At 41.3% G+C, this 21,762-nt stretch overlaps 1 protein-coding gene and 1 long non-coding RNA gene across 7 annotated transcripts in view; one reads left to right on the forward strand and one right to left on the reverse strand.

Moving 5' to 3' along the window:
• Positions 1-6,117: 6,117 nt before the first annotated feature.
• Positions 6,118-10,244, reverse strand: LOC120399243. The gene is made up of 3 exons (XR_005595045.1): positions 9,873-10,244; positions 6,847-7,012; positions 6,118-6,328 (listed from the first exon to the last, which is right to left on the reverse strand). It is a non-coding gene; the product is annotated as an uncharacterized LOC120399243 (long non-coding RNA).
• A 348-nt stretch (positions 10,245-10,592) lies between these two features.
• The window catches only part of MED30 (mediator complex subunit 30), a 28,100-nt gene continuing 16,930 nt past the window's right edge, over positions 10,593-21,762 (forward strand). For 4 of the 6 annotated variants that reach the window (XM_039527322.1, XM_039527323.1, XM_039527319.1 and 1 more), the window contains exons 1-3: positions 11,002-11,159; positions 12,937-13,142; positions 19,018-19,176. In XM_039527322.1, coding sequence (XP_039383256.1) covers positions 12,969-13,142; positions 19,018-19,176 — 333 coding nt within the window. In that variant the 5' untranslated portion in view covers positions 11,002-11,159; positions 12,937-12,968. Of the gene's footprint in view, positions 10,739-11,001; positions 11,160-12,936; positions 13,143-19,017; positions 19,177-21,762 lie in introns of those variants that run through there. The other 2 variants (XM_039527320.1, XM_039527324.1) reach the window with 2 other exon arrangements.

Raw genomic sequence — 21,762 nt, forward strand, 5'->3', positions numbered from 1 at the left:
CAGAGCTTGTCTACACTAGCCCACTGAATCGGTGCTGCTGCATCAATTTAGCGGGTCTGGTGAAGATGTGATAAGTCAATGGGAGAGTGCTCTCCTGTTGACTTCAGTACTCCACCTCCCCAAGAGGCAGAAGCTAAGTTGGCAGGAGACCATCTCTCACCGACGTAACATGGTGTAGACACCACATTAGGTCAATGTAAGCTATGTCGCTCGGGGTGTATGTGATTTTTTTCACACCCCTGAGCAACGTAACTTACATCGATTTAAGCGGCAGTGTAGACCAGGCCTCAGTCTCAGAAACATTTTAGCGTAATACAAAATGGGGCAAATGTTCAACTGGTGTAGATTGTAAACGCTTAGTTGACTTCAGTAAATAACTCTATTTGAAGTCAATAGAGCTATGACAATTTACTCCAGTGAAAGATCTGCCCAAAGGTATTCATCCTTCTTTCGGTTTACACTGAATGTAATGCAGTATCTGTTAGTCAGTCCTATAGCCAGATTCCTAAACAACTGAATCACTGAATATTGCCAAACAGAGATGAGAAAAATCACTTACAAAACTTTTCATTTCATATAGTTGGTGGAGGAAATGGTTTTATCTTGTTCAACTTAACCAACAAATGATGAAACATTGACCTGACCTTTGCACTGTAGTTTTCTTTTCTTGCTTTAGGATAAGCATTTCATTCTTCCCCATATATGCCGCTATTGCTTAGTAGATACCACCTGCTGAAAAGTCTCTTCCCACACCCGTATAATACTGTATGTTTGCTCTGTCCCTTCTGACACTAATGGAAACAGCATTCTAAATACATTTTTACCTTTGAATATTAAGATTTTCTAGAAGAGAAAAACAGATGAGTAGTGGTTTGCATCTCTGCTTTTGTTCTGACAGCCAGTGTGTGTGTGTGTGTGTGTGTGTGTGTATATCAATATATATATATATATATATCAATGTTTGAAGGATATGAACATACAGTTCCAAACACAGGGTCTTCTTACAGCATGTGAAACACATATCAGACAGGTGAATTTTAATCTTTCCAGATAAAATTAAAATTCTTTTAATCTCAACTTCAGAAGCAGCAGCAGGACACTGACTTGTACCTGCATGTACTCTTTCTAGACCAAGACTTTGATTCTGTAAAGGTTGTGAAAAGGATTTCACAGATTGTCTGATTAAAGAAAATAGCTCTTTTATGTGTTCTTTATATATGCCTTTTTATGTATGGTAATTTGGCATTTGTACCTGAGAAGCAGAGAGGTGGAGATTTAGGGTTGATCCTGCCTGGTTCTGAGCATCCTCAGCTCACCCAATACGTTAAATATGCCGAGTAGCTCACAGAAATCATTCAGTGCTTTATGATAAAGCCCTTAGAAACGTATTTTATCTGTTCCTTCTTGCAGTGATGCATGGACTATTATTGTTGTTGCTGCCAGTATTGTGGGAAAGGACTAGGATTTCTTCTTTTTTTCATATCTGATGCCCCTTTTGTTGATATCCACAGGGATAGTATTTATTGAAGTTTTTGAAAATGTATTCTCTTAAAGGACCAGTGTTTGGTTAAAATGAAGTTAAACAAAACAAACAAAAAAAATCCCACTTGCCCAAAGTCACAATTCCCGTCACATCTTCCAAATGATCCCTTAGAGTATTAAAACAGAAGATTTCAAACATATAGATAAACCCTCACTATTTAGGCTGTTTATTTTTTGACTTCCTTTTTGCTTGAACCTTGATTACACAATTAGTCAATTTCATCTTCCTTTGTCACTTTTTAGTAAGTTTCACTTTAAGATGCTGTAATGTTTGTGTTGCAAATAGTGCTAATCAAAAACTTTCCATTAAAACATTTTTGATGGGAAATGGCTTTTCAATTAAATGAAAATTTGTTTAGAAAAAAGTTTGTTTTTTTTTTAATTAGTTTTGACCAAAACCCCTCCCCCCTCAACATTTGGGGAAAAACACTTTTCAGTGGCAACAAACAAACATTCATTGTCACCAAAATCTTTTCAGGGCCGGGGGGCTGGGAGAATATCATTTCCTGACCAGTTCTAGTTGCAAACACTGCAAGAGAGTTTCTAATGGAATGTTGAAAACAAAAAATGGCAACATCTCTATGGGGCTTATGTTTGGTAAAACCTAATTTTTACAAAGCCTAAGTTTAGGGCCAAATTTGTTTTAACAGTGTTCTTCTAAATTCCAATAGTACTCTCCTGGTTTAAAAAATGATAGCATATGAGGGATCCCTGTGACAGCTGTTCTAATCCCTAGCATGACAGGGAATTGCATGTATGTGCACTATGGTAGCTCCCTGCCCCCATGTGCATCCACATCCCTATCCATGATAGCAGCCTTCAACAATATGGCCTTGAAGCAGCCCCCGCCCCCAAGAAAGGCAACAGCGCTGCGGAACTTAAGAATGACCATACTGGGTCAGACCAATAGTCCATCTAGCCCAATAGCCTACCTTCTGACAGCAGGCAGTCAAATACAATCTGACTTGCAACAGAGATCTGCTTCAGAGAAATTGTTTGTGCTGGGAGCTTTAACAAAGGTTTTTTTAAGATAAATTGTGGTATTTAAACTGGTTGGGCTTCCTTGGAATCCCCACCTCGCTATATCACTGGTGGAATAATTTGAAGGTCTGCTGCCCTTCCATTTCCTCTCTTGTGTGGTCTCTACTCCTATTCCTTGTGTGTCCTAAATAGACTTTCCCATCTCATCTGTCTGCATCCCAGCTCGGCTCACCTCTGTAATTGCAGATGTGCTGCTTTTCACTGAGCAGTGATCCCGATACACCTGCCATGGGAGAACATGAGCCCCTGGAGAATAGATTCAATCATTTGCAATTATCTCTAGTGGCCATATACAAAACAAAATGATGTTGACTTTTAATGTTTATATGAAAAGCATTCTATACCTCTCTGTTGTTGTTTTCAATTAATAGATTCAAGTGACAAGTTTTATTATTAAATGACTGTGACCAAGTGTCCTAAACACATCTCTTCATCCTGATCTCTTGACTTAGCACCATGGTTGGGTTTTGCATCCAGCTCTCAACACTCTGCATGGCTAGATGAGAAGAAACGAAATTCAGAAGCTGTCTGACAAATGCTTAATAGTAGCAGAGTTTACCAGAGTTACTTGTTTGGTCAAGCGAAGGTGAGTCTCAGTGTGGTCACTAGCCTGGAGAATTCAGCCGATGCTGGCCTGCATCCAGGACATTATGGAGGACCTGTTACACATTTAATCTTCTGGTCTTTCCCTCAGTTCATTAAGAGTACACTTGGCAGCAATCTCAGCATTTCATCTGCGAATCCAACAGAAGTCAGTATTTTGAACTCCATGGTAGTGAGATTTCTGAGAGGAGTTACTCGTCTCCACCTTCTAGTTAAAGAGACAGTTCCTTTGTGGGCCCTTAATACTGTCCTAGTGCCTCTTGTGGGACCTCCGTTTGAGCCTCTGGCAACTTGTTCTGTCTCTTCTGGGTCTGAAAACAGCCCTCCTTGTTGCAATAACATCTGTGAGGACAGTGTGTGAGTTGTAGTTTTTTATCTCAGAGCCTCCATACATAGAGTTTTCCAAGGACAAAGTGGCCCTGCAGCCATATCCTAAAAGTTTTGTCTAAGATGATTTTTCAGTTCATTTGAACCAAGTCATATATTTACTGTATTCTTCCCTAAACCACATGCAAATTTGAATGAGAAGCAACTTCATTTGCTGGATGTCAGTCAATATGTGGAGTTTTATATGGATAGGACCAGACCTTTCTGTTCTTCACCTCACCTTTTGGTCTCCTGTGAGGGTCAAATGAAAGGTCAAGCAAACTTTGTGCAGACAGTCTCCAAGTGGATAACTTCCTGCATCATGACAGCATATGAAGTAGCTCAGACTACATCTCCACAGAGATTACAAGATCATTCCACAAGAGTCCAAGAAATGTTAATAGCGCTCCTAAGTGATGTTTCAATAATGGACATTTGCAGGGCAGCGACTTGGTTCTCTCAACATGCTTTTACCAAGCACTATGTCATTACTATTGTGTCTAGATCAGATGTAAACTTTGCGAAGGCTGTCCTGCAGTCATTTAAACAGACCCCAAGACCCATCTCCTATGAGTACTGCTTGTGAGTGACCTAAGTGGAATATATATTTGCATCCACCTGAAGAAAAATCGTTATTTACCTGTACTGTAACAGTTGTTCTTTGAGATGTGGGTGAAGATGTGTCGTGGAATACCCTGCACCCTCAGTCCCCTTCACACTGCAGTCTCTACCGTGGATGTTTGGTGCAAAGGAATTTAGCAACATCAGGGCGATACTGCCCTACTAAAGCCACGGGAGGGGTGAATGGCACAAGGTCTGAGTGCTGCCCCATGAGTACTGCTAGGCAAAGTTGTCCAACTTCAGTGCACTGGACACACGCACAATAAGTAGGATATACATCTGCGCCCACAGCTTGAAGAACAACAGTCACAGTATAGGTAAATAACCATCTTTGATAGTGGATCACAAGCTGCATTCGCATCAGCAATGTGATTCAGTAGCAAAAAGGCTAATATTCTGGGAGGCATTAATAGGAGTGTCAGATGTAAAGCACGGAAGGTATTTGTCCCACTCAGCACAAATGAAGCGTCAGCTGAGGTCCAATTCTGGGCCCCACACCTTAGGAAAGATGTGAACAAATTGGAGAGAGTCCAGAAGAGCAATGAAAATGATAGAAGGTTTAGAAAATTTGACATATGAGAAAAGGTTAAAAAAAAACAGGGCATGTTTAGTCTTGAGAAAATAAGACTATGGGGAAACCTGATAATTGTTTCAAATACATTAAGAGCTGTTATAAAGAGGATGATGATCAATTATTTTCCAGGTCCACCAAAGGTAGGACAAGAAGTAATGGGCTTAATCTGCAGCAACGGAGAGCTAGGTTAGAAATTAGGAAAAACTTTCTGACTATAAGGGTAGTTAATCCCTGGAATAGATTTCCAAGGGACGTTGTGGAATCTGCATCATTGGAGGTTTTAAAGAACAGGTTAGACAAACACCTGCAGGGATATTTGATCCTGCCTCAGCCTAATGGGCTGGACTAGATGACCTCTCAAGGTCTCTTACTGCCCTACATTTATACGATTCTTATATTGGCAGCTCTCTCCTGCTCCCTATCACGGGAAAATTCTGCATTTGGAAAAGGTTGGACTTGCAAATCTTGAGAGCACAGTACAAGGGTAAATGCACATTACTAGGAGGAAGGTGCACATGGGCAGGGCACTTGAGGCCTCCAACACAGTACAGCAGGGTAACTTCAGGCATCTTGAGACACCCATAGTACCCACATTGGAATGCATCTAACCCTGTTCTGAATTGGGTTAAAGGACATGATAATAACACAACTGACTAGCTGCATCTGAGCCTATTTGCCTACTTAGGCTTAACACCTTTAAAAAGGGTGGGTTACTTTCAGAAGAGGAGGGTTGTGTTGTCTGAAAATAGGGTAGAAAATTCTGAAGACATATAGAAAGTACTGAGTTTGGAGTCTGTTTATTATTTGTGATGCAGCTAGAGGCTTTTGCATAGATAGTGTCAATGTGGGTCAATCCAGAATCCCTGAAGTGACACCCAACTAGCAGTGGGATGATTTGTGGTCAAACCTGCACCTTCAGTTATTTTTTTTTCTATCATTCTACTCCCTAGTTTTACTGCATGTAGCCTTAGCGCATTGGAAGGCTACCAGCAGCTTTTACTTCTTCATTGGCGAGATGATAGCTTCTTGGATGTGAGCTATTAAATTGTCTGTATTCTTATTAATTATGCTGCATTACTTTCTATAATTCTCACATCTTTTGTTCTAAATTAGGCCACTCCATCATCCTTATCCAACTATCCCTAGGCCCTCCTTAGCCTATTCTCCTTTGTGCTTTGAAATACACGATCTCTGGATTGTACACTACTCGAGGAGGGATTGTCTTTGCTGTGTTTGCACAGTGTCCCGCACAATTGGGTGATGCCATAATATAAATATTTACTACTACTAATATAAGCCCTCCTTTTTAACAAGTTGTAAAGCTACCACTAAGGGGGAAAAAACAAAGAGACAAGTGCCCCTTGGGATGAATGAATTATATGGTTGAAGGCACAAATAAGAGTGTAAGCCAGAGAAGGGTTGCATATATGGGCAAGCAACTGAACAGAATGCAGAAAACTCACAGGACCAGATTTGTAGCATTGGCAGAGGCTAGTTTTACATGCTCATTATTAACTGTTTTACATGCTAATCAGGCTTTGCACACAAAATCTGATTCACTTGCAGCAAGGGTTGTGGAACCTGAAAATAAAACAGAGACCATAAAATCCAAATTGATCGACAGTGAATAAATGGCAAATAATGTTGTTTATGAGAATGGGGCTATAGGTGAAAAGGCATTTCATGCCACTCTTACTGTGTGCGCCCTGGAGCAATGATGAGTCTAACTAGGCAGTGAGAATGTGAACTACCCATGCAATCGACTCGTGGATACCAACTCCTCAAAAGACAAGGCACTAGGGAACTGGACTGGGATATACTGACCCTTTAAGGCCAGAATGGGAAGTCTCAGGGGTCAGTCTACCTGTTTCTGGATTATAAGACAGATAAAGACCAAGAGAATGACAGACACAGAGAGGGAGGAAATGGTCCCCAGGTAACAACTGGTGCCTGGAAAAACTCCAGGCTACTGTTCCTTTCAGGGCCTAGGACTTATAGTGTAGAGCAGGGCTGGCCTCCCCTCTCAGCCAACCAAGACAAGCTCACTCTTGCTTTCACTAACATTTTGCAGAATACCACAGGATGATAGTGATACTCACATTGCTGACTGCATCATCATTGCATGTCAGCAAGATCCTCCACTTTGCTTTAGGCCACCAAAATGCACATTGAATCACCACTTTGCACCTGCTGAGTTTGTAGTAGAACCACCAGCTGTCAGGGTTTGCTTCATAAACCAGTGGGTATGCACGGTCTCTGAGAGTTCTGGTGGAAAGAGATACCATTATTAGTTATGATGTAGGGTAGGAAAGAGTGCCACTCCTGAAAACCCCCCAGTTCCTACAAATTCTTTGCTTGGCCATACTGCAAACATCCAGAAACTGGCTAAAATGCTCCACTGAGGCCTGTATCTCATACAAACATAGAAATTGCCAATTTGCCATGTGGATCAGACCTAAGTTCCAGCTAGTCCAGTATCCTGCCTCTGACAGCAGTGAGTTAGTGCCAAATGCTTCAAAGGTAAAAGACCCCTATAGTGAGCAGTTATGAAAAATGCCTGCTCACAGATGTTTCTTCCTAACGTCAAGTATTTAGTAGTTGCCTTATGTCCTGTAGCATGAGGTCTTATATCCCTTCTACAATTTATCCTATGTAGCCCAACTGTGGATGTGCTCGGCCCCTATAAATGATTGTCTTTGTGATTGTACAGGGGAGACAAGACTGTGGCAGTAAGCTCTTCAACATGATTCCTTTGGCCTACCAGCATAATCTGTTTGCATAGTGTTTGACTTTAGCCGTCTTTTCCTCATCTGTTGTTGGCCAGACACTAAGATAACTGGGTGACATGGCCTTATCATAGTTTAACAGACTTGTATGCTCTCTACGTATTATTGGCAGCTGAATCAGTGAAGTCTCACTATTCTTCCTAGTAGCTGCATGTAAACATTGAACTAGACGGGGGAGACTAGAACCCTGTGGTTCTGTTTAAAACATTTCCCTGTACGCAGCATTCAGTGATCAACAGTAAAGAATCCTGTGGAGGGATCTTAGAGTATGAATATGGAGGTTTCCTCTTTATTCATGGAAAAGAAGAGATTGTCCACCAACACCTTAAACCTGATTGGGAAGGATATAGGGGCAGATGTGTTTGGAGACAGCTTTTTGCTAGATTTTCAGTGCAGCTCCTTAGGTAGAGAAATAAGAGAGATTTGATGCTGTGTGTGGTAGTTGGCAAAGACCATTGTATCCAGAGACACTGGTTGAACTAATGCCATGAATCAGTATGGATGTGAAGGAGGGACTGTCTGAGCTGGACACATTTGGCCAAAACAGACAGAGTATTGTGTGTGTTTTCTGATTTAAGCAGGGCTGGAGGGGGGTGTTCTGGTTCAAGTAGGGAAAGGTATGAGGTGGCTCCTGCTGCCTTGCATTGGCACAAAAGATCAGAAGGTGTAATCCTGAAAAGATTCGGAGAATTCCAGATCCCGCACTCATCCCTATGTGCACAACCTAAAGTCTCCCAGCAAAGAGGGACTGAATTAAGTCCCTTGCAGAGAGAGAATGGTGTTTCTTTAGGCGTTGGAGCTACATCTGCCAAGTGTTGAGCACCAAGGCATGGTGGGCATTTTTCATTTATTGTTAGTAACAGTGGGAGCCTGCTGGCCTGGAAATATATTCCTCTTATTTTTACACAGAGCCTCCACACAATCAATTTACGAAAGCAGCTTTTTATTTAGAAGTTGTTTTTATCTATATCTATATATAAACACACATTGTGGGTAGTTTACATATTTAAGCCATTAATATAAGAGGGCACTCAGTAAACTTTTTTACACAACTACTGACTTGACTATAGGAATCAAGTTTGATAGTTTAATCCTTAAATAGTTGTATAATCACTCTATACATCGTAGAAAACATTATATTGCACATCTTGGTTAATGCTAATATCTTTGTTAGGATCATTTGTGCTGTGCTTTGGCTAGGGGAATGTTTTTGAAAGAAAATTACTATTTATTTAGCCAGCCAGGTCAAAGCTCAATTAATCTGTTTCAAGGGGATGAGCAGCTTAGTTCTGGTGGCAAGTCTGTCCCAAGTAATCTTTACTGCTTTCTTTCCTCCTGTTAAAAACTGATCATGGTATACAGCTCTACTCTGATTTGTTACCAGAATGACAAACATTATAAATATCATACAGAAGACTGTACATGCCATCAGTATTAATATAGCACAAACACTTTAGCCCTGTACTTTGATCCAAACACACTGAATTAGTAAAAAGCCACTGGTGTATAAATGCACCCTTCTGGGTTTTCATGCAGTCATTGTCAGAATCATTAGCACAACTGCCCTAACTATGATGATAATTGTGGAAACAGGAACTTTGATTTTTATCAAGCTAACACATGCAGAAACTTGACTGCCTTTACAAAGGAAGCAAACCCTGGCATTGGTTCATTTTTCCACCATATGGAGACAAGCATATTTATTAGTACTCAAAGCCATTTTAATCAGTACTTGGGGCACTCTGAATTTTAGTTTTCTAATGTGGTTGCATTTTTTATACTAAATGTTTGTCTACCTAGCCCTGTTCTTCAAAGAAGGTGATCAAGCAAGAAATTTGGGAATAGGAAGGGGGGGGGGGTTCTTGACATTACATATTTATTATATAATTTTTCTGAAAAGGAACACAATTTTTGAAGTAACAGCAAAGAGGATTCATACCCCACCCTGCTTCTTCCAGGTAGCGTATTTTGATTTTCAACATACTAGCACTATCTCAGGTCTTGTCTGCTTTCAATTATATCAATGTAAAGGTATTTGAGGGCTTGTCTACATTTGAAAGTTAACACTGATTAAGGTAGGCTATGAATTAAAAGTGCAATAGCTGTTCTTAGGGGGTACACTAAGCAGGAACACAACACTCAACCCCAAAAAGGAGTGTTCACACACACACAGTTAATGAGGAAAAACTCCATGTGTAATCAAGTCTTTAAGCTTATACCCATGCAGGAAAGCGAAAACCCTGTACTTGTATAAAGCACTTTTATACTGGTATAAATGTGTCCACCACAGGTATTGTACCAGTATAATTACATTTTAAAAAAAAAAAATCACTCCTCACCTATTTATACTGGTTCAAAATCTGTATGTAGACCAGGCCTCAGAATGAGTTGCCAAAAACAGATAGTCTGTTATAGTAATATAATCTTGCAGGAAAATGGGCAAGTTTAAAGGCTAAATCTTCTTTGCCTTATTCACAAGAATAATGCTATTTAGCTGTCAGGTGAGAAGAATTTGACCCTAAATTTTCAACCTAAAGAGATGAAAAATGACATCCTTGGTTGCAACCTCTTGCATTAATTGGGATCTTTCTTAAAGCTCCAGCTCTTAGAGTCATGGAAGTACATAGAATATCAGAGTTGGAAGGGACCTTGGGAGATCTAGTCTAATCCCCCTGCTCAAAGCATGACCAACCCCAGATTTTTACCCCAGTTCCCTAAGTGGCCTCCTCAAGGATTGAACTCACAACCCTGGGTTTAGCAGGCCAATGCTCAAACCACTGAGCTATCCCTCCACCCCCAATTGTGACAAATTCAGCTTTCATTTAAATAAGTGCATTTCTAGCTCTCAGATGCAGAGAAAGGCATGAAACTGTGAAACAAGTGCACAAAAACCAGACGGCCCCAAAACCAGAAGGCCAATAAAAATAACTGCCTTTTTTTAAAAAAATCTCACAACTTTTAAGCCAATCATGATATCGGGGGAGGCTGCTATCTTTAAAAAATATATATGTGGATTTGGCAACACCCCAGCGCCGGGCACGAGGTGACGTTGCTCCCGGATCCCCAGCCCTAGGTCCAGCCCACCAAGCGACACGTTTCAGTTCTTCTCGGCGGTGGCTCTGGGGAGAACAAAATCGAAGCAGCCTTCGAAGCTCCCATTCACACCAGGCGTCCTGCCCGCTCCGGCGCCCCAGGGCGCTCCTGGGTAGGTCACTGCCCACGAAGCCGAGCCAACGGGGTCCGGCCCGAGTCCGCCTTTCTCGGCCAACAAACACGTGAAGCCCCCAAAACCCGCACCTACCCCCCGCCGGGACGCGGCCCTGGGGCACCACAGGGGCCGCTCGGACCGCGCGCAACGCAACACGCCTCGCGCCAGCGCCACCGCCCGCAGCGCTTCCCCCTCCCCGCCTGTCCCACCCGCGCGCTCCACTCCGCTCCGCGCTCGCCTTCCCAGCCGCGCCCCGCCCCTTCCTCTGGCGTCACTTCCCGCGCGGCCTCGCTTCCGTTTCTCTCCCCAGTCCTGTCGTCTCCTTCCGCCTGGCCGTTTCCAGGGTAACTAGCCGCGCCGGTCGGAGACTCCTGTCGCCCGCCTCCCAGTGGGGGAGTCAGACCGGCCCCCGCCCGGCGTAAGTAGCTCAGCACCCCGCTGTCAGCGACCTCCTCGGCGGAGAGGAGCCCCGCCCTTCTGCCTCCCCCCGGGCGTAGAGCACTGCCCCTCCCCCACTGGGGTCAGGAATCCCCCTCCCCGAAGTAGAGGGCTGCCCTTCACCCCCAGAGGTGTGGGACTGCCCCTCCCCCCAGGTCAGGAATCCCCCCACCCCCAGAGGCTGCTCCTCTTCCCCTCCACCCGTCCCTACCCAGGTGTGGGGACCCACAAGAGATCAGGATCAACACTCCCCCCCCCCAGGACTGCATTCCCCACAGGTGAGAAATTCTCCCCTCCCTATGAAGTGGAAGACTATCCCAACCCTCCCCTCCCCTCGAGCAGTGGCTCTCAACCTTTCCAGACTAATGTACCCCTTTAAGGAGTCTGGTTTGTCGTGTCACCTCACTTAAAAACTACTTGCTTACAAAATCGGACATAAAAATACAAAAGTGTCACAGTACATGATTACTGAACAATTGATTATGTTCTCATTTTTGCCATATTATTATAAATCAATTGGAATATAAATATTGGATGTCCATTTCAGTGTATAGTATATACAGCAGTATAAACAACTCATTGTCTGTGTGAAATGTTAGTTTGTAGTGACTTTGCTAGTGCTTTTTATGTAGCCAGTTGTAAAACTAGGCAAATCTCTAGATGGCTTGATGTACCTCCGTTCCCGGCCAATGGGATCTGTGGGAAGGGGCGTGGGCCTGCAGACGGTTGATGTAAACAAATTGTTTTGCGGCCCACCCGCGGATTACCCAGATGGGCCGCAGGTTGCCCATCACTGACTCAGGAGTAAAGGACTGTGCCTCCTGCCTCCCCTGGAACTGACCCCTCCCACCCAGAAGCAGAAGCATAGGAGATTGGTCCCCTCCCGAGCCCAGCAGAATAGGAGACTGAGTCCCCACTTCAGTGCGAAGGACTTCCCGCCATGTTCCACATTTCAGAGTCCGGTGACCTCAAAGTATGTTGCAGCCGGGAGGAAAGGATGGGGATTGATAACCCCCACACACTGAGTAGTTGAGCCCGTGTGTTCTCTCATCCTTTCCCACTAAGCTTCTGGTGGGCAACCCCTACTGCTTTGACATGTTGCCCAGGCATCAAAACCATCTTCCTTGGGGTAGAAAGTTTTGGGCCTGCTTGCCTTTTTCTAGATGTTTGTACAGTGTGTAAAGCATCTAGAGTTCTAGAGAGGAACTTGATAAACCAAATGAAACAATACCTAGATATGGAATTTATTTTAAACTTTTATTACACCTTTCATCGCAAAGCTGCTCATGGACTACATATACTGCCTGAAAAACCTTTCTGAGGTGGAGAGGACAGCAATTGGGCTGACATCAGTCATACAAGACAACAGTGGAAGGAAAGGAATTTTGGCCAAGGGTACTAGGACAAACTCCTACTTCTAGGAAAAGTGCCCTAGGATCTTTCATGTCCACAAAGAGTAGACAGGAGAAAGGACTCATCCAAATAATTCCTTTATAGCGTGAACTGCTTGGATATAAGTTGCTAGAACTGAGTTCATCCTACTGAGTTACAAACCTGTGGTTCAAGGAGGCTGAAGATATTTCAAACCTGATGTTTGAAACACCAACCTGTCTTCTGCCTGTTTAGTAATGTAGTTTGTTTTTCATGTTTGGGATAGGGGTGTCATGAGGAAAGGAAGAGTATAGTAACCGTACAGAGTTTTGACTGAGAATTCATGAACTATACTTCAGCATCTCTTTCTCCCTGTCTGTGTGCAGCCTAATTTTGTGGGATTGATTGGAGTCAGACAATGTCCACTCCTCCTCTCGCTGGGGCAGGGATGCCTCCTGGTGCTTTCTCAGGACCACAGGCTCAAGCAGCCCGGGAAGTGAACACAGCTTCTCTCTGTCGCATTGGCCAAGAAACTGTGCAGGATATTGTATTTCGGACAATGGAAATCTTTCAGCTACTGCGGAATATGCAGGTGAGAAGCAGAAAGACCTTCCCTTTTCATTCTCTTCTGTTCCCTTCCCATCTCCTACCAAATAGCTGTTTAAAAAAAAAAAGTAATACACTTGGAGGTGATCAGGGACATCATAGCATGTGTAGAACGTGTTTTCAGTATTTGAAGGAGGTAGTTTAGCTTAGAGCAAGTTCTTGACCAAACTGCTTTCAGGGGGTGAGGATATGTTGTCTGTATATTGCTGTTGGATTATTTCTGTAAATCTGTTCTTCCATCCTGGTTGCCTGAGCGTTGTGAATTAGAGAAAATCCTCATTTAGTGTAGCGTGAGTACACTTTAAATGTAAGACTTTTGTCTTCATGTTTCTATTTTCTTTTAAGAAATAACAAAAATTGTTTGTATGTGAACTGCATTTCTGTATTCTTGCTGGCCTTTGGGGATTATTTTGCCAGAGATCTTTTGATCATCTTATTACAGAATAACATTTTCCATCCAAAACTGGGTGAAATTCTCAACGTTCTTTTTATACTCAGAAAGTGGTACAAGTAATCTTCAGTGTGAGCCTGGTTACTGAGTAAATTTACAAATAAACCCCAAGATGTAATTGTATTTGAATACTAGAATCTGAGAAGATGAATTGGAATATAATCCTTGTATTTGTTCCTGTGACTATGATTTTTTTTATTTAGTTGGAAGTTATATTATATTGTAATTTTTTATCTATATGTAGGTATTTAAGTCAAAGATTATTGCTAAAGCATTTTGATACTGAGCTTGATAACATCTCATAAAATTTTAAGATGGCATCCAATATCACATCTTCTACATCTTGCATAAACCAGTTTAGGGTTGAAGTTAGGGTTAGGGTTGTCATAGCACTTGTTTTGGGAGGTGATAGAAATAATAGCGGCCATATACTTGTATCTGTGGGAAGAATCAAACAATCATTGAAGTAACTGGGAGCTGAGCAGAAGCATTTTTGAGTACAAGACAGAATTTGGCCAACAAAATGGAATAGACTTTGTAAATTGATATATAACAGATTAAAAAGTTATAGCTTGAGAATTATTGCATTTCTAAGAGGTTTTCCGGAACTGTGCATCGTACTAGAGTTGCAAATTTTTTATTGAACAAGTTATTTTTTTAAAATCCAAATTTAACTATGAAGATGCCTCATTTGAGCTATTTCACTATATTTGAATAAAAGTAAAGTGAGAAATATTGTAAAATAACTGCAAGAAAAATATGTATTCTTAAGGCAATGGTTCCCAAACTAGGGCTCGCAAAATGTTATCGGGAGTTCTTGGGGGAAAAAATTCCCTAATGGCTGACAGAGCCGTCCCTAGGGATCTTGGGCAGCACAGGGTCAGCAGCCCGGAGACCCTGGATTTCCAAGAGCTAAGCAGATCTAAGCAAGCCTATCTATCACACTGAGGAGATTTAAACTTCAATACTCCTTATAAGAAATGGAAAGGGAGGTGGATTTTTTTTCTTTCTGTTTTTAAAATGAAATAGGCAGCTAATATGGTTTTTAAAATTATTATGAAGAACAAGTTTAAGCTTTGTTGTAATGTGTGTTGTTTTCCTGGACTGCTCAAGACTTCAGTGCTTGTGTAGGAGGAACTCTTTGAGTTGGCTTCTTAAATACCTTCATGCTGTTTCACATCTGATACTCCTTGATGAAACATAGGAGCCTTGTCTTATAACAGGCTTATTCAAACTGATACAAGCTATGAAAGTGAGATCTTGGAAGAGTGTTGCTGTTTTCGTAATGTAATAAAAATACTGTAATGTTAAATAAGAATTAATAATAAATAGTGTGGAATAAGCATGTCATAAAAACAAATTTTATATTTCCAAGATCACTGCTTTTATAATTTATATTCAGATAAAGGAGAAAATCCCTGGAAATATTCATTTTTAGGAGGGGGTTCACAAGACTTGACATTTTAGTGAAAGGGGTTCACAGGTTGTTAAAGTCTGGGAACCACTGCCTTAAGGGGTATTGCTTTGAGCAGTGACCAATACAGTTTGATTAGGTATAGCAAATCCTCTATTATTGTAATGATATTTATATGATAAAATAAATTAATGGAGATAGGTATATCTCCTAGAACTGGAAGGGACCCTGAAGGGTCATTGAGTCCAGCCCCCTGCCTTCACTAGTAGGACCAAGTACTGATTTTGCCCTAGATTCCTAAGTGGGCTTGCTCAAGGATTGACCTCACAACTCTAGGTTTAGCAGGCCAATGCTCAAACCACTGAGCTATTCCTCCCCCTGCTAAAAGTAAAGGTGAAAAAAGTAATTTATTTGTGGACTAAATAAAAAAGTAGTACCAGGTTGTACACTATTATTAACAGGACATAATCTAGTTGCTTGAAAATGTTCCTTAGATCAGAAAGGGAGGATACAAAAAATTGTCTGTGTAAATTATTTTTACAACATTTAAACAGAATGAAAGAAACCATGGCTTCTATGAAATTCAATACAGTTAACATAGCCTTGATCTATAAAAACCCTTTAAGCTATAACTAGCAAATATATAGTCTATCTTAGTTCTCTTTTCAACTCTTAAAGAAATGCTCGTGCATTTGGTACAGCTTAATGAAGTAATTAACTTAGATATAGAGGAAATAATGTTATTGTTTAAACATAAATATTTTCTGTGTTATGTAACAGTACTAAAGCCACTTCTCGGGATTTCATAGTGGAGTCTTTTTGTAGAAATTTATGACTGTATTTCCTTTCAATATTTGGTTTTATGAAAGTCCACCTTAGCCTCTTATTTTCTCTTATTAACCACAGAAATGTGACACTGAGCCCTAGTCTACACGACAAACTGATGTCAGTAGAACTACATTGCTCAGGGGTGTGGAAAATTCGCACCCCTGAGTGTCGCAATTATGCCAACCTAACTCCTGGTATAGACAACGCTATGTCGATGGGAGGGCTTTTCCCATTCACATAGCTACCTCCTCTTAGGGAGGTGGAGTACCAATGCTGAGTGGAAAAGGTGTCCTGTTGGCAGGTAGCGTTTTCATTAAGTGCTACAGCGCTGCAAGTGTAGACAAGCCCTTAGTTCATCACTTTGATTCATGACTGAGATGGCCACCTAGATGCATTGGTAGTAGAGATCTCTGACTATTCATGATTTAACTGCAGTTACAGAATTCATATTTATAGTTGTGAGTATACCTCCTGAATGAAAATAATAAAACAAATTCTTTCTCTCATTTCCATCAGTGGGGAAAACTTGAAAAGTAGAAGACATTTTGTTTTGTGATGAATGTGTATATGAGTCTGTGTAGAGAGCTTATTGTGGGAAAGCTGAGTTGATGAGGTGTGTTTTGTATTAAGTTCTAATTTTGGAAGTCCTGTAAGAGTGAGTTCCATAGTCTAGATTCAGACTCCCGTTCTCTTGTCTGTGTCATAATCCTCCTCTCTTGGTAAACAGTTTCATGGTTCCAGTAGAATTTAGCTGTCAGTGGAGAGAGAAGTGATCTTAGGTAACAAATGTTAACCCCACAGAGAGCTGTGAATTTTAAAATTAAAGCTGGTCAAAATCTCACAAAATTATTTCATCAAAATGCTGAATTTTCAAAAAGTTTCAACCCTTTGTAAATTGGTCATAAACAGAAACAATAATTGAAAAAATTAGAAATATTTTTCCTAGAAATGTTGTTGAAACTTTTTTTTTTTAATAACTAACTAAAATGAATTGAATACAGAATCCAATGCCTTTGCTAAGTGAGCAGACTGCTGCACTCTGCATTATGGAGCCTCTTTTCCTGACACAGTGAATATGTCTGGAGCATAAGTGTGTGTATCACTCTGGTCAGATCTAACCAGGAGTTAGATTGTTAGTTAGTTAGTTGTTTTTGCTGATACAGACCAACATGGCTACCACTCTGAAACTGGTCAGATCTGTGTTTGATACCAGAGAGTATCAATAGGAAAGATGCTAGCATTTGCAAAATGCTTTGAAGATATTAAATAATGAGTTATTGACCATATAAAGGTTCTGTTGATTACATAGGACTTGAGTTTGTTGGTGATTTTATATCAGTGATTTGGCATATAAAATCAGCAGATAAGGTGCAAATTTTTAATGTAAAGAAAGTGGCTGGAACATCTATGACTGTTAGTCGGAGAGAAGAGGTAAAAAATAGGGCTGTCAAGTGATTAAAAAAATTAATTGTGATTAATCACACGATTAAAAAAATTAATCGTGATTAGTTGTGCTGTTAATAATAGAATGCCATTTATTTAAATATTTGTGGGTGTTTTCTACATTGTCAAATATATTAATTTAAATTACAACCGAATACAAAGTGTACAGGGCTCACTTTATATTTATTTTTATTACTGTAAAAAACAAAAGAAATAATATATTTCAATTCACCTAAAACAAGTACTGTAGTGCAATCTCTTTATCATGAAAATAGAACTTACAAATGTAGAATTATGTACAAAAAATAACTGCATTCAAAAACAAAAAATGTTAAATTTTAGAGCCTAAAAGACCACTCAGTCCTACTTCAACCAATCGTGCAGACAAACAAGTTTAGTTACAATTTGCAGGAGGTAATGCTGGCCACTTCTTGTTTACAATGTCACCTGAAAGTGAGAACAGGCATTCGTATGACACTGTTATAGCTGGCGTCACAAGATATTTACGTGCCAAATGCGCTAAAGATTCATATGTCCCTTCATGCTTCAGCCACCATTCCAGAGGACATGTGTCCATGCTGATGATGGGTTCTGCTCGATAACGATCCAAAGCAGAGTGGACCGACGCATGTTCATTTTCATCATCCAAGTGAGATGCCACCAGCAGAAGATTGGATTTTCTTTTTTGGTGGTTTGGGTTCTGTAGTTTCCGCATCGGAGTGTTGCTTTTTTAAGACTTCTGAAAGCATGCTCCACACCTTATCCCTCTCAGATTTTGGATGGCACTTCAGATTCTTAAACCTTGCATCGAATGCTATAGCTATCTTTAGAAATCTCACATTGGTACCTTCCTTGCGTTCTGTCAAATCTGCTGTGAAAGTGTTCTTAAAACGAACACGTGCTCGGTCATCAGCCAAGACTGCTATAACATGTAATATATGGCAGAATGCAGGTAAAACAGAGCAGGAGACATACAATTCTCCCCCAAGGAGTTCAGTCACAAATTTAATTAATGCATTATTTTTTTTTAACAAGCATCATCAGAATGGAAGCATGTCCTGAGGGCTGGTGGCCAAAGCATGAAGGGGCATACAAATGTCTAGGTGACATTGTAAATAAGAATCAGGCAGCAGTATGTCCCGTAAATGTAAACAAACTTGTTTGTCCTAGCGATTGGCTGAACAAGAAGTAGGACTCAGTGGACTTACAGGCTCTAAAGTTTTACATTGTTTTGTTTTTGAGAGCAGTTATGTAACAAAAAAATCAACATTTGTAAGTTACACTTTCACAATAAAGAGATTGCACTGCAGTACTTGTATGAGGTGAATTGAAATACTATGTTTTCTATCATTTTTACAGTGCAAATATTTGTAAAATATTAATAATAAAAAATAATAAGATAAAGTGAGCACTGTACACTTTGTAATAGAAATCAATATATTTGAAAATGCAGAAAAACATCCAAAAATATTTAACAAATTTCAGTTGTCATTTCTAGTCTATTGTTTAACAGTGCGATTAATCACTACTAACTTTTTTAATTGCAGTTAATTTTTTTCAGTTAATTGCATGAGTTAACTGATTAATTGATAGCCCTAGTGAAAAAGAACTTTTCATAAACACTTAATTTTAGTTGATGGGCTAGAAAGTTTGTTTTAGTAACTTGTTTGGTGTTTTTTTTGTTTTGTTAACCATTTTCCTTTTTAAATTGTTTGGCTTTTTAAGCTACCAAATGGTGTTACTTATCATACTGGGACGTACCAAGACAGATTAGCAAAGCTGCAAGAACATCTCCGTCAGCTATCAATACTCTTCAGGAAACTGAGATTAGTCTATGACAAATGCAATGAAAACTGTGCAGGGCTAGATCCTGTTCCCATAGAGGTAAGTATTTACTTTGATATGCATGATTCGTGGGTCTGATTTTTATTGTTTATTTATGTTACAGTAGCACCCATTCCTTCAGATTGCTTGTTATACTCTGCTGTTGTCTCTGATTTTAAACGAGACTGTAAACCACTGATCCCTAAACTTTTTATTTTGTGGCCTTTCTTACCCATAATAGAACCTGTCCACCCCCTCTCCCCAGAACCATGGTTGGGAGCAGGACCGGAGGCACAGTCAGGAGCTAGGACCAGGAGCAGAGCTGCAGTTGGGGGCCAAGAGCAGGGCAGGTGGCCAGGGCTGGGAGCCAAGGCCAGAACTGCAGATGGGGCCGCAGCTGGCACTGAGGCCATGGCTAGGGCCCAAACTGAGGCTGGGGGTAGAGTGGGGCTGAGTGGCACTCCCTCCCCACCCCCTGGGTACTGTCCTGGACCCCACCACACCCGATGTTCCTCTGCTTCTCCCCAGGGGGTGCGCCCACTAGTTTGGGGACCACTGCTGTAAACTCTTCAGGGGACAGATTGTCATTTTGTGGAGCTGGTTGAAATTTTGGGGTTTTTTTAATAAAAAAATTTTTTTTTAAAGAACTACATTTTTTTCATTTAGATTGAATGAGGTTTTTTTACTTTTGGGAGGATGAAAAATTTGAAACATTTTTTTAAATGAAATTACATTTCATTTCAGATTTTGGATTAGTCTTTGTCCAGTAGAAAAAAAAGGAGAAAGGGTTTTTGTGGGAGAGAGACAAATTGGAAAAAAGCTTACTTTCTTGTGTCTTTTTTTACACTTTTCCAGGGGAAAGAACTACATTGGGTGGGGGGAGGAGTTAGAGTGGAGATTTTTAGCCACTACTTTCTCTCTCATTTTTTCTTTTTCCAATTATTTTCCAGTGGGGGAAAAAAAGAGAGGAAGAACACTGGATGGAAAATCCTTTTTCCATTCAGCCAAAAGTAAACAGAAAACCTGAGGAGAAACTCATTTTCTCTTGATTTTTTTAATCTTCGTCAAAACTACCTTTTTCTCTTTGAAATTTTAGACATGCCCTACTTAATCTGAGTTTACTGTATAGCACAATGGGGCACCTATCCTCATTGGGCCTCTGGATACTATTGCTCCTGCTATTACTACTACTACTACTACTAGATTTTTGGATTTTCTACAGTTTAATTTAAACATGGTGTTATATGTTTTAAAATGTTCACTAAACAGGGACAAAGGCATATAGGAAATTTAGGATCAGACCTGTGGTCCATCTAGACCAGTCTCTGACAAGATTACCACCTGCTTTAGAGAAAAGTACATGAAACCCTGCAGCAGGTTGTTATGGGATAATCTGCTCCATGGAAAGTTTCCTCCCAACCCCCGATAGATGGACTTGACTTATGCCCCGTAGCATGTAGATTTATATCCTTCTTAGAGTTTGTTTATGGGATTTGGGGATTTTTTAAGCATTTCCTATAATATATCTGGATATTTTGTTATCCATATTAACGTCCAGTCCCTTTCTGACTCCTTCTGATCTCATGGCCTCAGTGATATCTTGTGCAATGAGTTTCATTGTGCTTTTTGTGAAAGAAGTTTATTTTTATTGGTTTTGAGTTTGCTACCTTTGAGTTTCATTTTGTTCCTCTTCTTGTGTATTATGAGACAGGATGAATAGAAGCTGAATCTATTAGACCAGTGGTTTTCAAACTTTTTTTCTGGCAACCCAGTTGAAGAAAACGTTGATGCCTGTGACCCAATGGAGCTGGGGATGAGGGGTTTGTGGTGTGGGAGGAGGCTCTGGGCTGGGGCAGAGGGTTGGGCTATGGGAGGGGGGTCAGTGCTCTGGGCTGGGGGTTCAGGCTCTGGGGTGGGGCTGGGGATGAGGGTTTTGGGGTGCAGAGGGGGATCTGGGTTTGGGGGGGGCTCAGGGCGAGGGCAGGGGATTGGGGCATGGGTTGGGGTGCGAGGTTATCTCGGGCAGCTTCCAGTCAGCAGCTCCACAGGGGTGCTAAGGTAGACTTCCTGCCTGTCCTGGCACCACAGACTGTGCTGCACCCCGGAAGAAGCCAGCATCAGGTCTGGCTCCTAGCCAGAGTCACTCAAGCGGCTCCACGCGGCTCTCACCTGCAGGCACTGCCCTCCCGCCCCGCAGCTCCCATTGGCCGGGAACGCCGGTGCGCAGGGCAGGGGCAGTGCCTGGAGCCCTGTGGCCCCCCCGCCTAGGAGCAGGACCTGCTGATGTCCACCACCGGGACACAGCGTGATGTCAGAACAGGTAGGAACTAGCCTGTCTTATCCGGGCAACACCGCCAACGGGACTTTTAACGGCCTGATCAGCGGTGCTGACCAGGACCGCTGTGGCCCAATGCCTTACATTCACGACCCGCAGTTTGAAAACCACTGGACTAGACCATTCACTATTTTGGGTCCCTTTGTCATATTCCCTCTTAGGGCCTTTAATTACCTTCTATTATGAAAGTGAAAAAATACCGTTGGTAAACACAGTAACTTGAAGAGGTGGAATTTGGGCTGAATATAGCAAAATGGTATTGCGTTGGTGAATGCAGAGAAATTGTCCTCAGGTTCAAAAGGAAGTGTGTG

The sequence above is a fragment of the Mauremys reevesii genome, linkage group 2 (genome assembly GCF_016161935.1).
Source record: "Mauremys reevesii isolate NIE-2019 linkage group 2, ASM1616193v1, whole genome shotgun sequence".
NCBI classification, from domain to species: domain Eukaryota; kingdom Metazoa; phylum Chordata; order Testudines; family Geoemydidae; genus Mauremys; species Mauremys reevesii.